This window comes from Gnatocerus cornutus, chromosome 9 (assembly GCF_029298725.1).
Source record: "Gnatocerus cornutus isolate USDA-ARS CGAHR chromosome 9, icGnaCorn1.1, whole genome shotgun sequence".
Lineage (NCBI taxonomy): Eukaryota > Metazoa > Arthropoda > Insecta > Coleoptera > Tenebrionidae > Gnatocerus > Gnatocerus cornutus.
The window spans coordinates 9381140-9408618 of NC_142241.1; the positions used below are offsets into that span (position 1 = coordinate 9381140).

At 34.9% G+C, this 27479-nt stretch overlaps 1 protein-coding gene across 1 annotated transcript; it reads left to right on the top strand.

Moving 5' to 3' along the window:
- The first annotated feature begins 1256 nt into the window (after window positions 1–1256).
- Window positions 1257–18390, top strand: LOC148168659 (homeotic protein empty spiracles-like). The gene is made up of 3 exons (XM_088046083.1): window positions 1257–2039; window positions 12809–12981; window positions 17807–18390. The coding sequence occupies exons 1-3, from the start codon at window positions 1532–1534 to the stop codon at window positions 18035–18037; spliced, it is 912 nt and encodes a 303-aa protein (XP_087902209.1). The 5' UTR covers window positions 1257–1531; the 3' UTR covers window positions 18038–18390.
- The last annotated feature ends 9089 nt before the right edge of the window (window positions 18391–27479 follow it).

Sequence of the window (27479 nt, forward strand, 5' to 3'; positions counted from 1 at the left end):
TACATAATTTAGCAGCATCCCCATTTTGTTTTTATTTTCTTCTTTCCATTGTATATTTTTGATTAGTATTATACAGTAGAATGGTGTAGTACTAAAATACATAAGCTTATTAATTAATATCAGAATATAGGTATTATTATTTTATTACTTGAACTGTTCTTTATTATTGTTCATTTAAATTTGTCACATTGTCAACTCTTACAATTTTAGGGGAGTTTCCTGAATAATAGAACTCGGACATTCACCTCAAATACCACACTAGAGAAAGTACCTCACCCCTAGCTCATATGTGTAACCAAGCAAAACGAAAAATGGGGTTTCAATATCAGGGATGCAAATTGCAAATTTGTATCTACCTACTGTAAACAGACAACGCCTATTATTTAATCATTTTAAACTTAAAACCTACTTATGTAGTCTCTCAATAGGTAATTTGATCTTTATAATAAAAAGTACTAATCACAATCATTTTGCATATTCAATTAAGCATGCAATTAATTAATCTCAATTCTGCCCAAAGATGAGTTAAACAATTGAACTTAATTATGCAATTGGATGGACATAATGTCAGTAATTTAGTTAGTGTAGGCCAGAGTTTTAATTAGGTATTATTTATAATAATTATTTTCTTAAACAGTACCAATATCAAATGTAATTTACTGATTGTAAATGAATGATCCTGTCCATGATGAAAATGAAATGACATTTGCTTAATTGGTTTCTTATCGCTCGATAATTCATCAGAAATTTATAATTGATATAACTGACCTGTCAGATTTTGTTGTAAAAATGTGCTAGTTATCGTTAATCCAACTAGTTGCGGGCGATTAATCAAATTCAGGGGTGCATAAGACGTGTCAATAAAACAGTGTGTATGATGTCTAATTAGGAATTTAGACAAGTTTTACTTATTGCTCCGCCTTCTGATGTGCGTGCGCAATAGAAGGCGTTTCTGTTATTCTAATTAAATGTTCTTAAGAAAAAAAGAACACATGCAAATGCCAACTGAGCGTCTTGGTTCATAAAAAAACTGTTAAGTGCTGTCGCTAACCTGTTTGGTTTAAAAGTGCCTATGCCATAAGTGTAATATCCGAGCATTTACCCAACTAAACGAGTTTTTAGAAGTGAAAATAATGGGCGTGTCGTTGAGTTGTAATTCCATTTGTATTGCACGGGAGATCCAATCGCATGTAGTCATTATAAACCGAGGGTTTGTTGAGTTCCACCAATAGAAGAAAAGCTGCTCCCACTACTTGTTTAATACCATTTAATGCTTTCCCCTCCCGGATTGAGCGTTGAGTGGTTAGGCGAGTTTATTAGCTGAAGAGGTTCGGTGTCGGTAGCACGCAGTTTTGGTGCTAAGTAATAGCATTTAGACACCTTAGTAATCACGTAATTACGATGTTATTTTTGGTCATGTCGAGTAAGTAAGTGTCCTCCTGTGCGGATGTGTCAGTGCGGTGCTATAAGACATGTGGTGTGAGTTGAACCGACGGAAGGTGACGATGGGCTGTTGAACTACCCGCTAACCATGATGCCTCTGGCACCGACCCCCATCGTAGCGGTGCCCTCCAAGCCGAAGATCGGCTTTTCCATAGACTCCATCGTCGGAGGCAGCCAGAGTCCGCAACAGTCACCGGTACACTTCTCAGAAGGTTCCGCTCCGCTGTCTCCGTCCAGCGACGATAACCGCGCTAACGGATCGCCGCCGCGTTCGCCGCCTTCCTCTCCTAAACCGCCCATTATGGTGCCGGGCATACCCGCGCACTCCTTGGTACGGCCGAGTCCCACGTACGACCCCAATCTGGTGCCCAAGAACGGTTTTCTACAGCCGGAGATGGTGCACAACCATCAACAACATCCTTTTGCTCTGGCGGCCCATTTCCAGGGTGCGGCGCTCGCCGCCGCTCTCACGTCGGGCCAACACGGCTTCCCGCAACCGTCGCCACTCGCCACGCATCAACCCAGAGACAGCTATCCCCTTTATCCCTGGCTGCTCTCCAGGCACGGACGCATCTTCCCTCACAGGTTCCCAGGAGGTAGGTTCAGAGACACTTTTATGTTTGATTGTATAATCATTAACCCCCGTCGACATGCGTCAAACGTGAAAATTTATGACTGCAGTAGGCCTAATTTTCGAAACGTTAGGGACCCCAAAGGGAGCAATTTGTTACGCCCTTATAATGAAGTTATTTGATGGCGACATAGATACAATAGCTGGGGAAGCGGTCTAAAAACAGCTCATGGTAGCCATGTAAACGGATGATGTTAATTAATGAATGTTTCACCTGTTAATTACCTTTACGTTTGTTGAGTTTATCGCATTAGTGTAATTTTTATCAACGCGGTTTGGGCTTTCAACGAATGTGTTCCTACTTAAGTATGTGTGTACTTACACCGTGTACAGGATGTCATAAAAATTGCGCATACTTACAACATGAAAGCAGTTCTAAACAAAGACTTTTTATACATACCTGCCACTTTATTTTAAAGATAAAAAGCATTTTGAATATGGTAATTCGCAGTACAGAATCCTGTTTACAAGATTTGAATTATGATGCCGCTGTGTGTGGATATTTAAGTGGCCATGTGTAGGTATTTGAAACACGTATTTCTTGTATTTACATTTTTCAACTAGCAACAAGTGTTTTATTAGTAAGACTATTCGAAAATTCACTAAATACCTTCAACAGATTTTTATTTTATTTTAGGCACCCACAATTGACATTTTTCTCATTTGTTCACATTCTATTATGTCAGGTTTTTGCTGCAACGATTGATAAATTACGTCCCACACTCCCTTAAATTTGGTAGAAAAACTATTATTACAAAATTTAAGCACACCCACGGAAAATTTTGGCATTGGTATCCATTTCTTTAATTTCCTTTTTCTTAGCTGCGCCTGCGTTCCGACGGCCAGCTTAAATCGTTATTACTTCCTGTTCGGAAACTTAAGCCGTAATCTAAATGTTTAATTGTTAATTTATGTGTTGTAAAAAAAGAAAGCAGAAAGGTTATCAGTGGGGCCAACTATACTCAAAACACGAACAGTTGTTTTGTTATGATTTATTAACAAACACGAGTTCCAATTTCGGTCTTTTTGCTTTACTCGGACCTAATATTAAAACAGGAGAAAATGTATTGCTACATGTCTTCTATAAAAAAATTAAAAATTTTGGGTAAAAATTGGTAAAATTTTGAAAATATTGCTAACCGTAGCACAATAGAGTAAAAAAAATTAATTTAATTTAATGGCGTCAAAACAGGTTTACAACGGATTGCTACAATTTAACTCTTTCTCATCAATTAAAGTTTAACCTCAAACTGTCAAAGAGGCGCTGTGACATAACAAGCAGCGCTACCAACAGCCGTCAGATTCTAAAGGCCTTTTACGGACTAGTATTAAATAGATCAATTTTATTGACCATTTAGTGTTTATTTACACAACACTTTTAATTCCTCGTTCTTTTCAAAATTTGGTAAAGAATTACAAAATTGGAGACCTTTCGTTTCCATCAAACTGGCGATGGCCACAATCCAAGAAAGCTCTCTTACGTGTTATAACAATACAAAGATCTATTAGTATGTTGCATGGATTACTTCATAACCATAATACCACAACAGTGTAATGTCTCTTCCAGATGGACATGTTTGTAAAACCATGCACATTCGCGAGAGATTTATTCTTAAAAAACATTGACCTCAACAACTTCTTTGTTCATTCGTGTTATGTTCTAGTGCAAGAACTTGCAGTATTTATGACTTAAAAGACTTATAAGGAAACCTGAACATGAGTTCGGTAATTTTTATGTCTTCTAACATTTAAATTTTATAATCGGATCATCCAATCGACATACATAATATGTACAGGGCGTTAATTCATCGATACTTCATTCAAAATGGCGGGTATTAAAAAGTGGTCTATTTACATAAAAATTCTGACAGTTATGTTAATTATCCTTTAACTGAAACGAAATTCTTGAATATTTTACCACTACGTGCTAACAGGCGGAAATGGCGCTGACTCTCTAATGGTAAGATTTTGTTTCAACAAGACAATTAAATTAATTGTACCAGAAAACATATTTTAGTGTGGTCAATTTTGAAATTTCTATAATTACATCTTGCCATGAAACAACGAATTTTAAATTAAATAAATTAGAAAATTTTGACACATCTATCGTCTTCCAATTATCAAGTTAGCGTGGCAATAAACACAGCCAACTGAGATCGCCAGTATTTCCGTGTAATGTTCCCTTTTCCTGGTGTCGATAAAAACCGCCTCTTGCATCATGAAACAACAAAAGTGAATTGCCATTTGCATGGCAAAACCTCGGAGTTTACTCTCCATAATTAGAGCTTTTTTGAGCGAGCAAGCAATTACGCTATTAAAGTATTAATTTCAAGTCTTAAACATAATAACAGTGGTGCAGCTCCTAGATATAATTACGGCGGCGCTGCTAATGTGTAAATAATTACCTCGGTTCAAGGTATTTCACGATCACTATCTCGGCCGAAAAAGACTCCGGACAGGACCGGAGTGAGACACGCGTAGGATCGCCTCTATTCCCAAAAACGAAGATGAAGTCATTTATCAAGTAATTTTTCTAACGTCCGGTCCTGTGCGCCTTCTAATCACTGCGCTTCTTAATATGTTCACAAATTATGATAATTCGGGACGAGGCGTTTGCTTGCTCCTTTTTCCTGCGTGCTTAATTTACTGTGAGCTTCTAAGGATACATTTACATGTTAGATTGCTCTCTCGCATGTATAATGGTGCGACTCCAACGTAATTAGTGGCTGGCTGTTTTTCGGCCTTCAGGGAACGTAATTAAATGGTCTTAAACGGCGACCAATTGGTGGCCCAACTTGAAATTGAAATCGGGATTTTGTAAGAAGCGTGAGACGCTTTATCCCAACATCTTTATGTGTTGAGAATTCTAATTACGAATAATTGGCGGCAGAATCAGTTGGAATATATGGATGTTACGTATCGCAATTAGAGAGAGTTTGTGCGAACGAAATAACGAAAAAACGTGCTCGTACGTCTCATATGTCAGCGATGATCGCCTGTTTGCAAAACGAATCACATTCTGGTTAATCGGCTGGTTTAATTGGAATGACACTTTATTAAGTAATCTTAAATTTAATTAAAAGGAAACAAACTGTTACCAATCAAAGCGATTAATATTATCTTAGCCACTTAACCATAAATTCTGCTTTCTTATTCCATTGGGTACTTCACCTGTCTTTTGTATAATCAAGAAATTTAGTTGGGGCGTCAATTCATTAACTAAATTATTTATATCTCCATATAATTGTGTTTTGAATGGCGAATGGGTTTAATAATTAACTATTGAAAAAGTATTAGTGAGCATTTTATGGCGGTCCATAATTAAAATTGTAATTTAATACCTAATACTGCTCTTATCTCAAATTTCATACTTTGTTTAAAACGCATTTTTCTCAACTCACTTTCCTGGGAATTAGATCAAATAATATATTAACGTCATTTCATATCAATTAGCACGATCTATTGACTTAATTCGATTTAATTAATAAACAATATTTTACACATTATGTAATTATTTATTCATGAGCTCTGGTCCTGTAATTTGCAGAAATAATTATTAATTTTGTTAAGAGCGTGTATGAACGCATATGTTACTTAAGTGGAGGGAATTATAAAAATTAACCAATTATGCACTTGTACGGGAGCATGTTTTACATCTTTTAGATTTTGCGCGGTTCGTAATGAAAATTACTGCAATTAAGTTAAATTGTATCTACTTCAAAAATTGACAGCAAAGAGCGTTTTTCGGCATGAAACAATTTTATAATTAATAAGCGCACAAGTGCTGTGTGGTTCAATAATGAAATTTTACCGAAATTTTCAGGATCCTGGTTTAATTAATTTTATATTTATTTCAAAATCAGTATTAGTAATTTCCAATTCTTTAAATTTTCTAGATTTTAGAATTTCTTATCTTCGGATTTTTCGAATAATTTAAAAATAAATAATATATATCACCGTTTCATTCAATTTCTTGTTCTTGGATTTCTTCTAAAATTACTTCTAAATGCATTTTGAACGTTTTAGATTCTCAGAATTGGAGTTGACTGGCGCTTGCTTCTCTGGAGACTAACGTCAGGTTTTAGAGCTTTAATAATATTAGCTTTGTTTTCTTACTACAATGTGCAATTTTTTACAAACCAGGTGTATAATAATTAATTACGATTGCCAGTATTAATTAATTGCGCAATTAAAATTCAAGATAATAACTGTTATATTTTCCACCATAATAAGTACCCACATGAACACCTTATTATGTTCCAATAACTAATACACTATTATATTTCTCTTGTTTTTTTCATCAGAAGAATGCAATAAAATCTGGTATTAATCGATTTGTCCTCAAGACACTCTCCTGAACGATGCACTTGATAAAATCAATTGGAACTAGACGTGATCCTAGACCAAGGTTGATTAATAAATCTTTTTTTGTGTGAAAGCATATTAAATTACAACGTAATTAATACGCAATTCACAATTGCAACAACGCGCTTGAGGAATCTGTTAACCTGCAATTACCGTCGAAGTCTTTTTACCCAGCTGCTTTTCAGCATTCTTTGTATGTAAAACAGCCATTGAGCACAAAACAACTACAAACAAATAGCTACAAATTGTTCCATCCGTGCACAACTTTATTTACTTGCTCTTTCGGTTTCAAAGCACGGCCGTATTCAAATCCGACTATCAAATGCTGCGGCGGAATGCAGGAAATGTTTGTTAACGAAGTTCATTTACCATTAGGCAATATTAAGTACCTATTAAATATAACTTGAGGGGATCGATGAATCTATAAACAAAAATTGGTAGAATCTGCGCAGTTTTTACAGGCTCGGAGCAGCTGGGGTATTTATATAACAATTAGCCGGCACCGCCTCTTTCTTCCTTCTACGAGAGAATAATTAGAGCGCAATTAAGGCCGTGTTTTCTCCAGCGTAAAAAATACAGCGACAAGGCATAATTTCAGGCGAATTATAATAGAAATAGGGAGCACTTAAAGCGCCATTAGTGGACACACCGTGCACTTATTCGATTAATTACGGCGACTTAATTAAGCAGAAGGTGTCGTTCTGAAGGACGACCTGTTATTATGTTCAGGTTGTGAAATTTATCTTCACGGAAAAAAAATAGAAAATTTATTGTTTGACACAAAATATCTGTTCAAATGTCAAAAAACTCGTGTTCTTGTGGCTGAGCTGTGACATTTCTTGCATTTTCTACGCTGGTTGACTTTGGTTTACAATATAATTATTTTAAGTTTGTAGGTAATACAAAAAATGGTCGATTTCTTTCTCATTACGGCGTTAAGTGAGCGCATCGAGAGCTAAATTATGGAGAGATTTTACGTTCGGAAAAGTTCTCGGAATTGGAGAAGTTTCAACGCCATTAACTTTTCTTAATCATAACAGTTTCCCAATCATTTTTTATTACTGTTTAATTATTTGGGTACGACCAAAAACCCAAAACTGTTATTAGATAAAATTATAATCATATTAAATTTTACTCACATTATTGTGATGGTTCTAAAACTCATCAAAGAAGCCGGCAATTACCGATAAATTAGTGTTTCACCGCTACTTTTGACGCATTTATAGTTTGCCAACATAAACAAGAACGAAAAAAATAATTGCAGTTATTTTGATAAAATCGCGCGGCATTCACTGACCCCTTTAATTCAATATAGATGAATGCAACGATCTGTTTGTAAATATTCACCCATTGATCATAAATGAGTCATTTAATCAGAGCAATCGATATGCAAAAATCCCACAGAAATGACTCATTTAGCAACTCTGATAGCTTATCTCAAACTGCAACGTGGAAATTAGTGTTTTCTCAGTTTTTATCACATCATTTTTGATGCGACATGTGATAAATTAATTGGCAATTAGTGATACAGACAGCTAAGATAATTAAATGTGCAATACTGAAAAATCACTGTTTATAAAAGGAGCCGCAAGGCAGCAAAGAACAAGTACCGTAATTACATAATAAAACGAGTTTTTGAAGCTAATTTCTTCCGAAAAAATTGACTTACATGATTGTGATAAAATGACTGTCATCGCGAAATTAAAACTGTGGGTGTTGTATCATAATTCGCAGTCATGTGTTCACCCACAAATATGTCAGTGTTAAGCCTCTTAATTAATACTTTGATAAGATGCTTTTTCTAGGTCTAATTTAATAATGTTAAAAAAAATGTAGAAATGTTTTGTTTACACAACTCGCTCCAGTCCTACCACCTCTGCAGATGCGATAAATCTTTCTCACGCCTCCGCTGCATTTCTCTTTTGTTACATCCCCCACTAAAACAATAAAGCAGCGTTTACGTTATTAACCACTTTTTTGTTTATTCCGCATTTGTACCGTAATAAACTCGTAATTGTAGTAAACAAACCGATAAATTTGTGCGTTTTTGGTAGTCTTGCTGGCCGTCAACGGATCAAGTTCGTCGTTAGCCCTCACAATGCCCCATCACCCCCTCTGCTGACATGATCCTCTTTTTATAATTCCACCAATTCACGGTTCGTCGAATCGACACAACAAACGGCCCTTTTTTAAAGGGCGTGCAAACTAGATTAGTCTCATTGTCAGCCACTCTATTATCAAATTAAACAATTCAGAAGTCAATCACACTCTCTTTAGGGTTGTCACTTGAAAAAAAATTCCAATATGGCTGTCGTGTTTTTTTGCGCGCCCCATCTGTCGCTATAATGACGCGATAAAAATTCAGTCACCGTTAAAATGTCACAATCAAGCAAAATTACGACAATTTAAACAATAGATTTGAATGCGTGGCACTGATTGGATTTTCTAATTTCTATTATTGGCCCACCTAGTAGCTAGAAAATAATTAAAATGTGCAATTATACAAATTAAATGGGCCGTGGCGGCAATTTTCCGTAATTTATATGCACTTCGCGCGCATATTTGGCATTTAAAACAATCGTTCATCTTATAATGCAAAAAATCAAAACATTACTGCTATCGATGTAACGACGTGTGTTGGATAGTAAGTGAATTGTGGTTGGAATTGCAATTAGCTGAATGGCGATGGGGCTAAAATGGGCGTTTGCGGTCAAAAGCTTTCCTTGTGGTCTATTCTTATTCAAATTCTAGTTTTTGCGTTCACTGCTGATTATGGTACAAAAAATAATTCTATAAAGAAAACGATGAGAAAAGCTTTCAATCCATGAAATAAAAATTTACCTAAAAGCGTTCCGATAGTTTAAGAGGTTAAAGATTAATTGATATAATGTTGACATTTCCGAAATATCAGAATGTGTATAAAACAGTGTTAGCAACACTTAAAAGAATGACTTTTGCAAGCATATGAGAAATAAACGATGATCCAGTCAGGAACGTACCTACAGGGGTTCCGCGGGTTCCATGTCTTTTACAGCAATGAAATTCACAAAAGGGGCCCGCGGCAAACCAGAATCCAGCAGTACCGCTAAAATATTTATGATAAACAGTACATATAATTTGATTTAGATATAAAATTGTTATCGTGGTCATTACAGATCTCAATGTAGATCAATGCTCTTGTTGATGTTACTCTCGTAGATAACGGTACGTGTTTATGGATCAATAAAACCATAAAATTGCTCACTTACTCAAGACAAATAGAAGTGACAGAAAATGTTACTTTTTCACCTTGGCTATCTTGATAGGTAGTGAAAATTGATTTTAAAGGTTGTAAGTGATATTTTGCTATGCTTAAGATTTATGTTACTGTGGGAGCTATGAACAATATTTTACTTCATAAACAACAATTAATTATAACTCTTGTATTTAATTAACGAGTTCCATAAAATCATTTTTTAAATAATGGAGTGTAAAAATTTGAAATGGTGTGGGTTTTGACAGGTTCATTATCATAAAATAAGAAAAATTTTTAATTTGACGTTAAATTGGTAATCAGAATCCTTGAATGTTCGCTTGTAGGCTGATTTATTTTTCATTGTGAATGAACACTACTGTTTGTTATCAAATTGGTCACACATTACATTCCTAGTAGTTTTATTATAATATTCTGACCATTTCGTGAAGTATCGTACCCGTTCGGTGGTACTTTCAGTCCAGCTGCCTAAAGTACCCTCACTTAGGAATTTAAAATCGCTTCTAATTAAGTAGGTACTCACGCTTTTACGTACCTGTAAATTAAATTCGTTAAATTCCCCATTTATGTGTTTATTGCCCGGCAGTTGGTGCGAACGCTTTGTAAATCGTAGTAAAAAATTCGCCCAAGTCTTTATTTGCACTTTCGGCGTTAACGACGATAATGCAGTAATAATAAGGTGCGATATATGGCATTCAAGTTGCTAGGCGCGTTTCTCACGTAATGAACACGTTTGTGTGTGTGTGTACGTATCGTACTATCTCTGCGGCCCTAATGGCCCCCTATCACGCAACTCCTAATTGACTTGTGAAATCGCCAACACCGCGCGCCACGTAAAAATAACGTATGGAGGTATATTACGTTCTCGTTGTTTCTGCGATTGCTGGGCGGATCGAAAGATTTTTCCGAACGTAATTATTATCACGCTTCGTTACCGACGAGTACCGATGGAGCCTTGGATGCAGGGTCGGGCTAGTGACGTGGAGGTGGAAGTATCAAACAATTATTGCTTCACCGCTAAATGATTAGTGGGTTTTTCTTAGCAGGTTCTATAACAGGAGGAACGATGATCGACGAGAGTACCATCTAAGTACCTTTATAAAAACATTCCTGAAGAACATTAAATATCTTGCTGCTTTTATAAGCGGAATTTTTATGTCCATGCACGATACGGCTCCACTCAATTGGCACCAAAGAGACTTGTAATGGCACATTTAGAACGACGACTTACATACTCTTTTATGACATTATGTTTTGCAGCAATATCATCTTTTTAGACTCTTGGGACTGTAATCATCATGGTAGTACCAACTTATATAGGTTTATCAAATCTGAAGCTTTTTCGATGTGAAAATTAGCTATGTCACTTCATTTTAACGCCTTTGAAATGAAATTAGCTTTCAAAGAAGATTTACGGCAGTAATCGTAATCAAGCTATAAATTATAGTTTTATTGAGCCATTGCATTCGTATCAATATCTTGAAAGAATTGGAAATAAAAGGAAATTGTCTGCTAGGAGCCACCATAAACAAAACAGGACTCATTAAAGCTGTTTAGAGACTCAACTTCAAAAGGTGCTTCTGCAATAAGCTTTGGATGGAAGAACTACTTTCTAGAAGAAGAGGCAGAAAGGAAAATTCAAAGAGAAGACGTGGATATAACAGAAAATAAAAACAACTAAAAAATGTAAATATAAAAACAAATTACCGAACATGATTGTGCACATTTAAACAATTAGATCCTACAACGCAAATTCCATATCTCCTTGTTCACTTTAATTACAATTTACCTAATTAGTGTAGGCAGAGCTAGACTATTATTACCGCGATATGTATCAGTACAATTTTCCAGGTCAAAATTTCCTCAACAAACATCGTTTAAAGTGGAAAAATCAACTCAACCGCCCACTAAATAACTCTTTGTTTCTTCGAATTTCCCTCCTAATTAATTTTAATACCGTTCTTAATAAAGCCATTTCCATGTAAACACAGGAAACGCGTTAAAATTTCAGTCATGTGATGAGATTACGTCAATAAATTTAAATATTTAGGCGATAATATTTCAGCCATTCTCGTTTTCAGGTGCTGCGTTTTTATTACACCAGAACGTTATCTTGAGATTCAGGTCTCGAGACTTTATGTAATTATTATTTCCCATGATAACATCGACGAATTTATAAAATCATGTTTATGTTGGGAGTGGGACTACTTTGATTTTATTTTGGGTTTAAAATGTTTGATTTTAATCTCACTTAGCTCGGGCTATTTAATAATAACTTTGACGCCTTTTTACCGATTTCTTGTCTAATAAATTTTAAATTTAATGCAATCGGGATAAATATTTACATTATGCGGATTGAGATCAGAGGCGGGGAGTGAGTAGTTGGATAATGCTGATTGCACCCCTCGAGTGGACGCCTCTGAGCGAACGATATTTATAAATTACCGCTTTCACCGCGATTCTAATGCGTTGTTCGATTAAATGTAAACACCCTTTCGACATTTAATGTCAGATTTTAAGTGCCTGAAATGATCATTTTCAGCGATCGGCGTTCACTCTCATTAAGTGCTGAATTCTTTGTTTGAAAAAGTAGGAGAATTATAATTTCAGACTCATTAACATACACAGGTGATAAATATTCAGGAATTTTTCGTTTTTATCGCACTGTACACCTGAAATTCGCATAAAAATTGTGATGGTTAATAAATTTTGGATTTTATTAGAAATAGGAATGTTTAACGAGACGCCCAGACATGACATAATTGTGTTGTAACCAATGTGACAAATAATTAGCTCGACTTGTTTATTGAACTTGAACTGAGAATATATTTCTCCGATATGAGCGATATAAAATCAAGTTCATTGCTTTATTAACCGAAGCATTGTTAAGTAATTTCTGTTAGAACGGTCGCGTTTGATACCAGATGTCATGCAAATTTTCGATCACGTGTAATGGCCGCAATTTCACTTTAAAATTTATGCAAATCGCCGCTGATAATTATAGAGGAAAGGTGGCAGGTACCACGTTCCTACCTTGTAATAATTTGGGAAAATAAATTAGTTCCAAATAAATTCGAACCATGTTCGAATTACTCACCAATTAATTTCTTTTTCAGGACCGGACATTCCGGGGTTTCTCCTCCAGCCCTTTAGGAAACCAAAGAGAATACGGACTGCTTTCAGTCCATCGCAGCTGCTCAAACTGGAGCATGCTTTCGAGAAGAACCACTACGTTGTGGGCGCCGAACGGAAGCAACTAGCTCAGTCGTTATCGTTGACTGAAACTCAGGTAAAATCTCGTTTTTACTTACCCAAATTTGCCTACGCAAGAGGCTTAATTACAGCTTGATATAATCATTTTACCATTAAATGCTATTCTAATTTGATGGTTTTAAACTAAAACAATATCCTAATTAGCAAGGCTAATTTGGTTATAAAATTTCGAGTAAACAGTGCTACGTGTGTTTATTTATAATAAGCTTAAAAACTAATTACTTATCAACAAATTAATTACACGTATCCCATCGTAAAAATTATTTTTATTGATAGTGACAGTTCATTAATTTTTTTCCTCGTTTTATTGTTTCGTTTATTAGTCATGAAAATCCATTAAGTAGGTGCGTATTCAAGATAAAAGGTATTCACAATTATTATTAATGGCACGATATAATTAGTTTTAATTTTGCATTGTATTTTGTAATCAACGGAACTTGTGGGCATTGGTATAATGCGCTCAAAAAGGTAAATAAGTTGTGAGAATGGTGTCAGAAATAACTCGGAATCTGAAGCTTTTTGAAGCTCAATTTTCCGTCGGCTCTTGTCTGCGCTCAAATCTCTCTTTCCATACTTTATGATTATACTTACGTTTATGCAAATGCGTCGATGGAAACGATAGGAATAATATAACAGGGCATTTCTGCTAAAGTTTTGACCCGCCCATAAACTCCGCCTACCTTGTATAAATATGACAGTCCTAATATTTTACTGGGGTTTATGACGATGACGTGCAAATAAAAAAATCCCCGTGTACGAGTGTGGGTCTTTTAATTGATTATACATGAAAACGATTAAAAACTCAAATATAATCCATCCGACACGCATATGTATTGTTTACATTTCATTAAAATAAGCGCAGAAAACTCCGACCCACACGTTTTCAATTACGAGCACAAACACACGAATGCCAGGCGAACGCTTAAAATAATAACGACCGACGTCGGCTCGCTTTTTAATCTCTTAGCGCGGTTTATTGGGAGCAATTTCGAGCGCGGATTAACGGAGCTCTGCTAATTTTCCTCTATTTCCTTTCGACGTAGAAAGATTGTATTAACGGCACGAGTTGTTTTCTTCGTTCTTCCTCTATGCGGTCTGAATTCATTGTTGTTGCATCTCAGCTTCCAGTCTGTCAGTTGAGCACCAATAAGAGTAAGTTCCTGTTCCTTTGTTTTCCTTCCCTTATCCCGATCCAGGGTTCCCTCTTTTTTCCCCAACGTCCAATGAGAGCTTCCTTGGGGTGCACAATAGCACTCTAATGGCTGTCCTTTCTGATGCTAATTCGCCGACGGCGTGTGAAATTGATAGTTTATCCTACTGCGTGCGCATTGTGTTATCGACCGAACTGTGACGAAGTTAATCTCATTATCACCCAACGATTTTGGATGAGTTAAATGACCGAATTTTATTCCACTGATAAATAGATCCTGATTTAAATTATAAATGGGATGATTAATCAGTGGGATGGTCGCAGCCACTTTTATCACAACTGGGATCAAAAGACTTATTGCATGCTAATCTTCCACGAATCGAATGGACAAAAATGCATACAGGATCCAACATATTATTAAATAATTAATTCATTTCAATTCTGTGCTCGTGTGTTACGGGAATTGGGCGGAATGTGGGATGGCTGAGGGAACTTAGGAAACATCGTGGCTTGGGGGAGAGGAGGAGCGATCAGGAGATTGGCGGAGTTATGGAGGTTGTAAATTGAGAAAATTGATTTTATCGGTGTAGCCGAGAGGAGCTTCTAAACTTGTGCAATTTTTAACCACTTTACACTTTAGACACGAGAGGTAAACAAACTGTACCGGTAGTAACTAATTATAATAAAATTGATGCAGATTTAAATACCTAGCACCATTTTTCTGTTGGAAAAGACTTTGCGTGAAGTCTGCCTTCCGTGTAATCAACACAATAAAAACTCGTGCTGAAATGTTTTTTGGTGTTTCTTTTTAGTGTTTTGAGTGTTTTCGTGCAGGCATTTGAAACAACGAACAGGTGAAAAAGTGCTGAAAAACATAATTGTTAGAAACGTGTAACAGCTTTTTTTGTGTTCTTTCACTCATTAGCTCATTACTCAAGATATGCAGAAGAATTTTTGAACGCGCTGCTATTAGTCTAAAAAACGTAAAAACCGTGGATAAGGAGACGGATTGGTAATAACTGAAACTAAGTATGTAAAATTCTAACTGAACTTTTTGCAAATGTTTGGTTTTCAGTTAGTTACGAGGAAAAAGAAAGAAATTTTTTACTAGGTACAAGGTGTTTATAAATGTTTCTAGCATCAAGGGTGGCTATGAAATATTAAAGAAATTTGCCGCTCATTATCAATGGGAGTTTAAAATTTTCAACTGACATTTGTAGTTAACCTCAATCATAAACCAAAGTAAATTTTGAGAATAAAACTGTTCTAGTTGTGGTTTAAAACCTGAAAATCCAAAATCTGGACACAAAACTGTAACTGAAACGTCGTTGACGTAAGTAACATTGTAAATAATTTTCAAAATAGTTAAATTCACTATGAAAACAAAGCGACAAAGTAGTGCACGACAGGAATTTCAGAGCCACCCTTGATGCTAGAAACATTTATAAACACCTTGTATAAAATCATGAAAACACCATAATTGATATTGATAATTAATTTTGATTTCAGAAGCTGAGAAATTTTAACACAGTAGTAGGTGTATTAAAAATATTTCTCTTCTATCAAAATATTTTTTTTAAGAATTTGTAAAGAAAATAAACTAAAAACTTCTTTTTACTTGAAAAAAAAACATTATTAATGATCACAATGAAACCACTAAAAATTTGAAATACATTAGACTCTACATAATTTGGAATTCAAGGAACCTGGCAAAAAGTTTAAATTATAGGGAGTTCAAAATATAGTGTGACTCAAATAATCTAGAGAAAGAGAACAAAAAAATTGTCAGAATGAACAAACCAATCAGTGAAGAGAGCGTAAAATCCACTAACTTCACTTTAAAGAAATATCGTAAAACTTATATTTTGTAAGCTACGAATTCTTCTGGTGAAACATTTATGCAACGACGAAACTTCCAAGAACCCTTTATTAAAAGAGTCAAAAAAAATCTGATTTTAAAGCTGCAATGGAATTTTTAAGAATGGGTTGTTCAGAAGTTTCCAGTTTTTCTTTTTTAACAAGAGTTCGGGAGGGAAAACTTCAATTTATAGTGTTGGTGGGAAAGAAGTTCTAGATTTTACTTCAAATTAACGGGGGACCAAAACACATACATTGAAATTTTTCAATTTATCGAGAGAAATCGAGGGGACCGGGAAAAAACTTCTAATTATCGAGAAATTCCAATTATCGAGGTTCAAATTATCAAGAGTCTACTGTACATAATTTGAAAAGTAGCTATTTTTGCAACAAGTTGCGAAATGATAATTTTGCACAAAAAGAAAACAAGATTTTTTTCTACAATCGCAGCAAAATGCAAAATTTGACAATAAATACTACAAGGGACGGTTTTAACAATTATTTTAAAATTAACACTTTACTTGGCAGAGTTTTTGCAACAAAAGTCGATAATGAGAGTACAAAGCGATTGCTTACTTACAATTTTATTATAGTGACAGTTTTAGGCACTTTTAATTCGGTTTTCGCACTCTTATGTCACTTTTACGCATTGATTCTAAAAGAATGTGATTTCGAAATTAAAATGATATTCAAAATGTCAACTTTATATTGTAGAAAACAGCAATTTTTGTTGGAAGTGTCTACCTAAAATAAAGTTTGTTTGATTGCGCTATCATTTTTAACTACGTGTTACAAACAACATTTTTTTAGTTATGATTAATTTATTTCTTAAAAAGAGTGAGATTTGGATTTTAGTAACCATCAAATTGTTTAAAATAAACACAAAAATGCGTATTTTTGATAAAAATTACCGAAAACGCGAAGAAGATTAATTTGTTAAATTTACTTACAAACCTTGTAATTTATTCGTATTGTTGCACCCATTTACATAAATAAAGTTGTTTAATTGCTGTATTAAATGCTTTATTAGTTGTCATAGCAACTTTGTGGGATTGAGTCCGAAAAAAACTCATTTTAGGGTCCGTAAAAGAGCATATAAAGTAGTAAAAAAAATATGTATTTATTTTTGTATTTCTGTTTGAGGTTCATAACGTAACAGTTCTTTGTAAACATTTTTAGTGTTCGTCCGTTTGTTAGTATTCGGAATAAGTCGACAAACTGCTGTTGGTTGAAGAATTTGAAAGTTTCTTTAAAATCTGCAAAATTATTCTTTGTTCTAGCTTGATCAAAGCGTACGTGACGCCTAGTTGGCGTCACGTCGGACAGTTTCTTCTCGGTCATTCACAGCAATAACAATGAAAACTACAAACAATTACACTATCATTAGCGCAAATATGGCGCCACGTCCATATTCGTCAAAAAAGCAATTAAACATGATTGATAGCAGTTTTATAACTAAAAGATCACGATTTAGGTAACTACTCACGATTTGGTAAAATGCGTGGCGTTTACGGCGACATATTTTTATCAAGCGTCGTAAATCCGTGTTAAAAATGCGTAATACCGGCGTTCGTCACGCAAAATCCTGGCCTGGTTCGTGCCGGAACCTGGAACCGTCCGGAAGTGAATAGAGAACGCGAAAAAAGGCGAATAAAACCGCCATGATTGTCGGTAATTTTTGTGTAGGCAAAATAAAGTAGTTTGTATAGAGGGGTAGATGTCGTTTGTCAAGTGCTTAATGGCTTGTGAATTGGAGCCGTTTTGTTGTTGGCAGTGGGTGCGCCGGCTGCTCGAACTTTTTGTATTAGTTTCTCATGCGATTATTCTTTTGCAGGTTAAAGTGTGGTTCCAGAATAGGAGGACAAAGCACAAGAGGATGCAACAGGAAGAAGAGGCGAAGACGAGTCAAGGAGGAACTAAGTCCGGTTCGCAGGGCTCCCAACAAAATAATAGTCATCACGTGAATAAGTGGAAACAAGAAACGACCGATGACAGTCAATATGGGGAGTATATCGACATGGACATGGACGAAGAATGTGTGAGTGATGTAGAAAGTGAAACATAGACACTCGACAAACTTGTAAATAATATGTGTGCAAATAAGACGATGATAGTGCCAACATTTACGTGCCAAACTGTTTCGTTAGTGCCAACCATTGCAAATTCAAAATTGTCCTAGCAGAGTAGCTAGAGAAAATTCCCAGTGTACATACGATCATTATTTATTTCCGTCTTGCTATACAATTTTGTATTTATTTTTGTTTCTTGTGTACATATTAGTATTATTGTGAATATCGAATTTTATTCGAGAGAAGACACCAGTGTTTGTTTTCTGTGATTATCATGTTTTTATTTCCACATATCTAACGATTTTTTACAGAAATATGTGTGTATAAATAGACGTTTGTTGACAAAGTTTTTTACTTGTACATTTTAACCCAACAGTTTGATTTTTAATAAAATGCAATTTTATTAAAAACTCAAACTTTGTTTATTAGACTATAACTGTAGCAAAATTATATTGAGTATGATGTACTTAAAAACTTGTAAAGAACACGAAATATACCTAAAAGAAATTTTATCAAAATTTTATTTTATTCTTGCGGTTTCATCCTTTCAAGAATCTAATTTTCCTGTATTTGTAAGCGTTATCATTAGGTATCAGTAAATTACACAAGAATAACGATTAATTAGGCGTTTTTTGGGATGACCCATCAGAGTTTGTCTGTAAACAGAGTATTCAGTGAAAATTAATTCTCTGAACAGTAATTAATCGATTGCAATCTAATTTTGTCCAAATTATTCAAAATTCAAAATTCATCCCATAAACTGAAAATGAGCCATTATAAATGTAAAAATGATTGTGAATAAAACAGTACAGACCGAGGCGAATTATTTAGATCTGATTCTAGAGATTTGGAAAAAATTGGGCAACACATATTAGGTACGTACATACAGGGTGTAATAGAATTAAGTACATTAAACTGGTGGTAGATCTTGTTAAAACAAACACATTTTTCTTTTGCGGTTTTTCAAAATTTGAGCTCAGTTTTGAGCTATTTATAATTTTATCAGATCTGAGATCAGTTTTCAAGACTATCTCTCATACAGGGTGTCCCAGAACTCGCGCCCCAGAGAGCAAGGGAGGGTGCCGACAGCAATACAGATGGTAAATTTCAAAACAAAAATTGACTAAGTTTAATAGTATTCGTGAACTGATAAAAAGTTAACAACCAATCCCGAAAGCTTATTCGATAAGTGGAGTAAATGGCCATCCCAATTTCCTAGGCAATGAGAGTCTAATGTTTAACTGACCAATGGATGATAGTATATATCCATAGTTACCAATTTTCAAATTCTGTTCAGCTTCGGGATTGGCTACAGTTTTTTGTCTTATCTCGGTTATTTTCTGAGTTAAAAAATTATGGTTTCAAAATTTTGGTTCAGAATTGTTGCCTCCATAAGCCCTTTCTCTCTGGGGCGCGAGTTCTGGGACACCCTGTATATTGTATATACAAAAAATGGTAAACATTCCTAGCTAGTCGGCAGCCACGTAAAAAAAAAGTGATAACGTTTTTTACCGATTTAATTACTGGATTTTATGAATTACTTTAGTTGTAATTTTACCGGTTTCGGAAACAGATCATTGTTTTACGGAAAGTGAAAGTGTTTGAATCTTAAAAAATGGTTAATTTTTCAAACGTTGAGTTGGCTGACCAAAATGGTGCTCAAGCTCAAAGGCTTTTACATTGAAGATTTTTGAGACGTGCGCAGTGTTATGAAAATAAATGACGGTCAGTTCGAACACTTTTCCATAAATTTTTCATAAAGACGTGTCTAAAAGTCGGGTTGACAGAATTTAGGAAATAATAACTTAATTAATTTAAACGCACAAAGGAAAATGAATTCCAACAGATAAGTTTTTTGTGCACCGCGTTTTTGCGGATAAGGTCGGTGTCACGTTGTTGCGTACGAAAATGTGCATACAAGGGACACTTAAAAAGTCACTTTTTTTTGGAAAATACTTGAGGAGAATTTTAAAAAACCGAAGAGGAAAAATTAGTTTTTTTTATTGAGATCTACAACCATATTTCTATTACACCTTTATGTACATTTCAGTCATGAATAAAAATTCATGAAAAAATTTAAATCACAAACCTCGGCTACGCTTCGGAAAAAAATAGTCTGCTACTGTGTTCTTGAGGGCTCAAACTTTTTAAACAAATCTGATATGCCCAGCACCTTTACTAATTTCCGCTGTAAAATCACTGAGACGTGTTAAATAATCTGCACAATGAAGAGACAGGAATTCTAGATCGGCGCAGTAAAATATTTTTGCACTTGTACAGAGTGTTTTGTAAATAGACGGCAATCCGTGAACTGGTAAGTCTTTCTTTTAAGAACTAAAAAATTCTTAAGATGAGCGAGCACTAGCGCACGGGTTGAAAAACAATTTATTCAAGTTACTTTGAATTAGCAGTTTTTCTAAAACGCTAAAAGTGGCAGTGAAATCAGTGCAGTTCGTGGAATTTTTGTCACCAAATAATATCTAAGCCGAATCAATGCCTTTATTATTAATAGCTATTTACATATACCTCTACCTAAGAGTCATGAAAATGTTTTATTACTGTCGAGGAGCCTATTGAAAGACGATAAATAAAAATTTTTGAAGTAATAATTTTCAATTTAATGAGATTAAAGATTTTCTGCAAATACAGGGTGATTTTGAAATAGTAGCGGAAAAAAAATCATGACCTTTCTCGGCGCCACTGATATGCATGCACAAAATAACCTTAATAAGAACGCAGAGCATTTGTGTACCTATGCATAGTAACCTTAGTAACCTTAGTAATTACTGGCGTAGCATGACAATTGGAATCAATTTTTTTTTTCTTAAAACTGAGACAGCAATTTAAAAAACGAAACCTTCATTTACAATAAGCTGTAATAGACTGTAGCGTTCATCTCACTAGCGGATAGAAATGTCAGATCAATGGAAACTTCAAATGGTTCTCAAATAGTATAAAAAATACGACCGTAACGGCGAACTGATTGTTTTAGGAACTAACATTATTGTACTACCTATTAGTAATGTAATGTGAATATTGTTTAACTGTGAAACAAAACCTTACTTCTATACAGGATGTCCCAGATCTTGCGCCCCATAGAGAAAGGGCTTATGGAGGCAACAATTTTGAACCAAAATTAGGAAACTAAAATTTTTTAGCTCGAAAAATAATTGAGAAAAGACGAAAGAACGGTAGCTAATTCCGAAACTGAACAGAAGTTAAAAATCGGTAACTATGGACACATACTATCCATTGTTCAGATGAACATTATACTCTCGTTGTCTGTGATGGCCTTTTACTTCACTTCTAGAATAATCTTTCGAGATTGGTTGTTTATTTTTTATCCTTTCTCGAATACTATTAAACTTAGGTCATTTTTGTTTTGCAATTTACCATCTGTATTGCTGCCGACATCTCTGGGGCGCGAGTTCAGGGAGACCTGTATAGAATGTTGTTGATCATAATAATACGAACATTTTGTTACGCTTAAAAAAAGCTGCAATTTTCGGCGTTAAAATAGAACTTTTGCTCTACTTTGAGAAAAAAATAATAAATTACATATTTCAAAAGTGTGCGCACATGCTTTTAGTTTATGGTGAAGTAACCGAAAGTTGTATCGTAACGCAGAATATTTAGAAAAGTTTTATCAGAAAACTCCAGATTTTGGAACAGTTTGAGGACTCATTGAGAAGTTGTTATGTACATAGGTACACCTGGTGTAAGTGTTTGGTATATTAAACTATTTATTCTAGTTTTCTTTCTTCTGCATCTAGGTACACGCGACACTGATTCAATCCTTTATATTTAATAAATTTTACTTCAGATTTAACAAATAGTGTAATTTGTTTAGCAACGTAACTTGATGCATGTGTTTTTTAGGTTTTTTTTGTAACGCATTTTATTGAACAAATTGCGGAAACTATAATGATTTAGGGAAAAAAATCAGAATATTGTTAGGAAGTCCAAACACTTATTACCAGTTCACCGCCGTGTATTTACTAAAGCTCTAGTCATTGAAAAGTACTTATGTTCTAAAAAGTTACATTGTTAGACACATACTGCTTTAGGCGTTAAAATTGCCCGGACCTGTGGCTGTGGAAGTATGCTGATAGCATTTTGTACTTCGATATTTTTAGGTAAAAATATTGATACCTAATAAAAACTAGCTGTGTGGTGTCATATTATCACGTCTTCTATACAAATCCTCAAGAACACGCGACTGTTTTGTAGGCGGAATAACAATACCAATTATTTTGGAACTTTTTGATTTACACCCAAAACATGATGAAATGTCCTTCCTTGTTTGTATCATAGATACACATCACATAAAATTACACTTAGTTTAGATTTATTGAGTATTCCTAAATCAAAGACGTTTTTCTGAAATACGTGTAGTGGAAGCAGTTCTGCATGTAATCAGCAGGTTTCACTTTTAAATTTACATTTAGATATCTTCAATTTACATATCTGTATTGTTGTGTAAATGCCTTGAAATCTGCACTGTTTAATTTGACTGGTGACAAATGGATGAGAAATAATGCTAATACGTTTTCCAAAGGTCATCAGACTACCGTTTGGGTTATTGTCAAAACATAATTTTTAACCAGAATTTTGCATAATTGTGATTGGAGAAGATAGTAATACAATTACGTCACGAAACAGAAGTTTCTACCGAAATTGATTGGTTGATTTATCGTCTCCGTTCATTAATTATTTAATTTTTCTGAAACTACTAATTTATGCTAAAGTTATTTACCATATTTAATTTATTTAATATCATTTGTATGCAAATTCGGAATTTGTGCGTGATGGAAGTGCTAATTACAACATGTGATTTTTTGCGTACTGATCTAGTACCTGCTGATTATAATTTCAAATAAATTTAATTACTCGTTATTAATTAAATTATAATTTACTCTGAATGACATTTCCTGAATACAACTAAGACGTACCATAATTTACTGATTGGTGATTATAAATTGTTGCCGAATTTTTTGTACAGATTTTTCAAATTTAATAATAAGACTTTTTTACCACCTCTCACTTAGAAAGCTGGTACTTACCCCATATAGTTAGTATTTACTTCAGGCTAAGGATACTAATTTCTTTCTTCATGTGTTGCGAATAATTGATAGTGATGAACAAATTATCCTTGGTACAAAGTGGTTATATGATAGGTACATTTTACGATAGAATTTTAATGGGTATGATATTAAAGGAGATCTTTTAGTAGAGTGTAGGTATAATTTTATTGCAATATAGTTTAACGGATGTTTTCCATTATAGGCAGGAATTTGTTAATATAATATTTTTAATTTCTCTAATTCAAATGGGTAAGTTTTATTATTTATTTTATTGGTTTATGGGGGGGCGAAAGATCTGTTACGTCGTGTGGGATGATGACCATTTTCAATTTTTTATCGCTTTAGAAGTAGCCACCTACATTTATTAACAATTTAACAGTATTTTACCACAATGAGGAATTAATCTTTATGCAGTTATGTATAATAGAAAGGAGATTAAATTTGAAGTAAAAATGTAAATGTCAAAAAAAAACAAAAAAACATTTTTTTCTATGGTTTGCGCCGATTTTTTTTTAATTAACTTTCGAATTGAGGATAACTAAGATCGGATTTTAGCAACAAAAGAGCGGAAAAGGCATTTTTATTGGTCGTAGTTCTAGAGATATGGAGCACCGAATATTTCGGAACCTCAAAATTTTTGTCAACTGACGACAACCTAAAACTTTAATCGCGCTTCTAATTTAGTTGTTTATTGACGTACATGAAAAATTACCACAGTTTTGAAATTCTGCCTTAAATGAGAATCAATAACGTTTGACCAGATTTGATTTTCACAAAATCTTTTTGGAGTCGTTGAAGGAACTTTTTCGGAACGTTTTTTGGCTTTGATACATCAATCGAAAGAACAGCTATCAACTGGTCAAGTCTCAGATTGGTAGGTTAAATAGTTTACGAGTGGCAGGCAATAAAAAAAAAATCCAAATTTTTTATTGTTCGAGTCGGATTTTTTCTCCAAAAAACCGACCATAAAATTTTTGATATCTGGGATCAGACTGTAAGCAACAAAGGCGCTAGAAAAACGATGCTACCAACCGCATTTCTATTTGTCATAGTTCGGGAGATATAAATAGCAAAATTTTCCGGAGCCTCCAAATTTTTGCTCTCTGGCGACATCCTAAAACTTCAAACGCTTCTAATTCGGTTATTTGTTGACGTACGTTACAACTTCGACTAGTTTTGGATTCTGCGTGGAATACTGCGTTAAATCAGCATCAATAACTTGAGTTTGCTTTACAAATAAAGACATATTGACCGAAATTTTTAAGATGTTTTTTTAGAGTCATTTTTAAAAAGCTTTCTCTGGGCGAAAACGACGTTTAATACCTTTGATATTTACATAAATCGAAATAGCAGCACGAGATCGATTAACTGGCTAAATTTCAGATGGGTAGGTCAAACAGTTTGCGAATGGCGATCAAAGAAAATAAATTCAATATTTTAATCGTTTGACTCGTAATTGTTTTTCTAAAAAAATTGACCATTGAATTTTGGATATCTATCTAAGAGCGAATTCTAAGCAACAATAGCCCGAGAAAAATGATGGCGAGCTTCGCATTTTTCTATCTATCTAGTTTCGGAGATGTGGGGCCTTGATTCATTTCGAAATAAAACATTTACTATCCGAAAATTTAATTGCCTCCATGATGTACGTGAAAAACTCGCACAGTTTTGGATTATGCGTGAAATTCTGCGTTAAATGAGCACCACGAGAATTATGGTTCGGTAATTTTTAGAGGTTTTTTTTGAGGTCATTTTTAAGCAATTTTTTCGCAACGAACATGATTTTAATACTTTTGAGTTACACATCAATCGAAAGAGCAGCTCAAGATCTCTCAACTAGCTAAATTTCAAATCGGTAGGTCAAATAGTTGGTGGACAAAAAAAAATCAAAATCAATCAAAAGCGCAAGGAAAACGACAACGAAAACCGCATATTTCTATCTGTCATAGTTCCAGAGATAGGTAGCACCAAAAATTTTGGAAAAAATGTTCACCAAATGAATTTGCAATATAAACTGAAAAAATTTATTTTTTAATTTCGGATATGTGAGACCGGATTCTTAGCGACAAAAGGGCGCTAAAACCGAAGGCAAAAATTATTGCGGATTATTAAGATGACGGTGGTCAGTGGATAATGTTGCAATTCTCATGAGGAAATACAGCTGGAATCCCCTTAAGACAAAGAATGTATCTGTTTAGTATAAACTTGCACAAAAATCAATGCGCAAAGATATAAAACTTTAAGTGTCCAGTGGCTATAAAAATGACACATGCATTCAGTTATCAGGTTATCACCACCTCACCAATAGAGAACCAATTCCGCCATTTTGCATAATTTCCTCTTTCGTGTCAGTTCATTTAAGTCTTCATAACTGGAGGGTAGATTTTAGTACCCAGTGAATCGACTTTAAAATCGTTAAGGCATGTCTTTAAAAAAAGCCTGAGGGTGTAAACAGTATCACGGTACCGCCCTGCATGCAAAACACGTGTATTGGTTATGCGACGCGACATCAAAGTGAAGAAGAGATATCAACATAAACACCTGAAATACCCCAATATCGTTAACAAATGGCCGTACACGTACCGAGGTGGGTATAATAGCGACGACTCAACAATTACAATGTGACGTAAGCCATTAATTATAACCTAACCTGTGGTTAGGACTTAACAAGCTGTCACTAGTAGATTGTTAGCGGGTTATTTATGAGAATTTAAACGCGGACTCTTGTAGTACAACCCGGTATATCTACAGAGCGGCGAAGTCGTCGCGTTTTGTCATTTTCGGCGTTTCGAACGTGTCACCAGCATCATCAGTGTCAGACTCCTCAATTCGCTTTTTCTTAGAATTAATTATCATGTTGGTTTGGTAAATGATGCATAATAACAAGGGAAGCGTCGAGGGCTTAATGTGGTATCATAAATTCTCTGATTTATGTTTACGCATTATATATGATGGTAATTTGAATTTTTGGCTTGTTAATCGCCTAAACGTGCCATCCCATTAGACAACTGCATTCCTCACTAATTACCGGACTTACGGCAACTTTTGCTTCATAAACAATAAAAATTTTTGCGCAATTACACACCGGTTCTTAGAATTATGGTAAAAACGTGGAACACCTGGACGAAAGCGCAATTTCGGAAGAACCGTAATGTTTCGAGCAAACCGTTTAACACCTTGTAAATAATTAACTGATTAAATCTGCCATATAAACCCATGAAAAGTCGACTGGTGATGTTAACGGGCCGTAATTACCTAGCTTCATCATGAAGTGAAAGTGCCAACAGTTGGTAACAGTGAAAATCATAAGCGATGACGGTTCACGATCTAGTCTGCGGAGCTGTCCATGTCAATTCCTCCGATTATGACGTCTTCATCCAGAATTAACTTTGAAACGGATTGACTTTGTTCATGGAATCCAACGCGAATTTTTTTCAAAAATGTGTGGATGGTAGAAGAACAGCTGCGTACATTTCTAAGATTTTTGTTTTTACACTTTCTTTCGCAGCTTCACGCGTTTCCGTAATTTGTGGCAAACATCCGCACGCAATGTGGAGAATGAATAACTCGTCTATTATTGCGCATCTTATTAAAATAATTTCCATTTTCCCGATCTGCTCGTTGTAATGCTCGCTGATCGATCATTAATGTCCAATTTATGATTCTTTATGATGCGGATACAAGATCGTGAGAAGAAAACGTGAAAAAAAATAGTAATTGCAAGTTTAATTGATGAATGGACCGATGAATGATGTTGATAGCCTGTAAAAGGGCATTCCGTCAACGCCAATGAAAAGTCTCAAGACAATTAGCAAGATCGGCGTCGCGAAACGCTGGCCTTTAAAACCTAGAAAAAGCGTGAAACTGAAGGTAAGTTCACATTGTACGGTTAAATCGTGTCGACATGTAAAGTACTTACATTCTTACAAAATAACAGTGTCGATACTTTGTATTCGCATTTCGCCAAAAAGCAAAAATTCCAATTTGCATAACTAGCACATCTCGACCGAAAACAGGCGGAGTCAGCCCTCCACTCGTCATTACAGATACCTGTAATTCATAAATAGTGTTCGGCGGAAATGGTTTCGCGTGAAAGGCTCTTCATCGTTTCCCCGTCGTGCTCGTGGGGCATTAGCGCATAATTTATAGAAACGTATCCAGATAGTGAGCGTTCGGAGGAGTGTACGACGAGTAATTTGTTGGCAATCTTGAAAGGTTTGCTTAACCCGAGATTAAAACTAACTGATAATTACATAATAACCACGTTGGTGAAGCTGGCAACTGTTGTGGGATCATTAATAACGACGAAAGAGACCGTTTAGTAATTTATTTGTTTAATTACTGATCCATAACA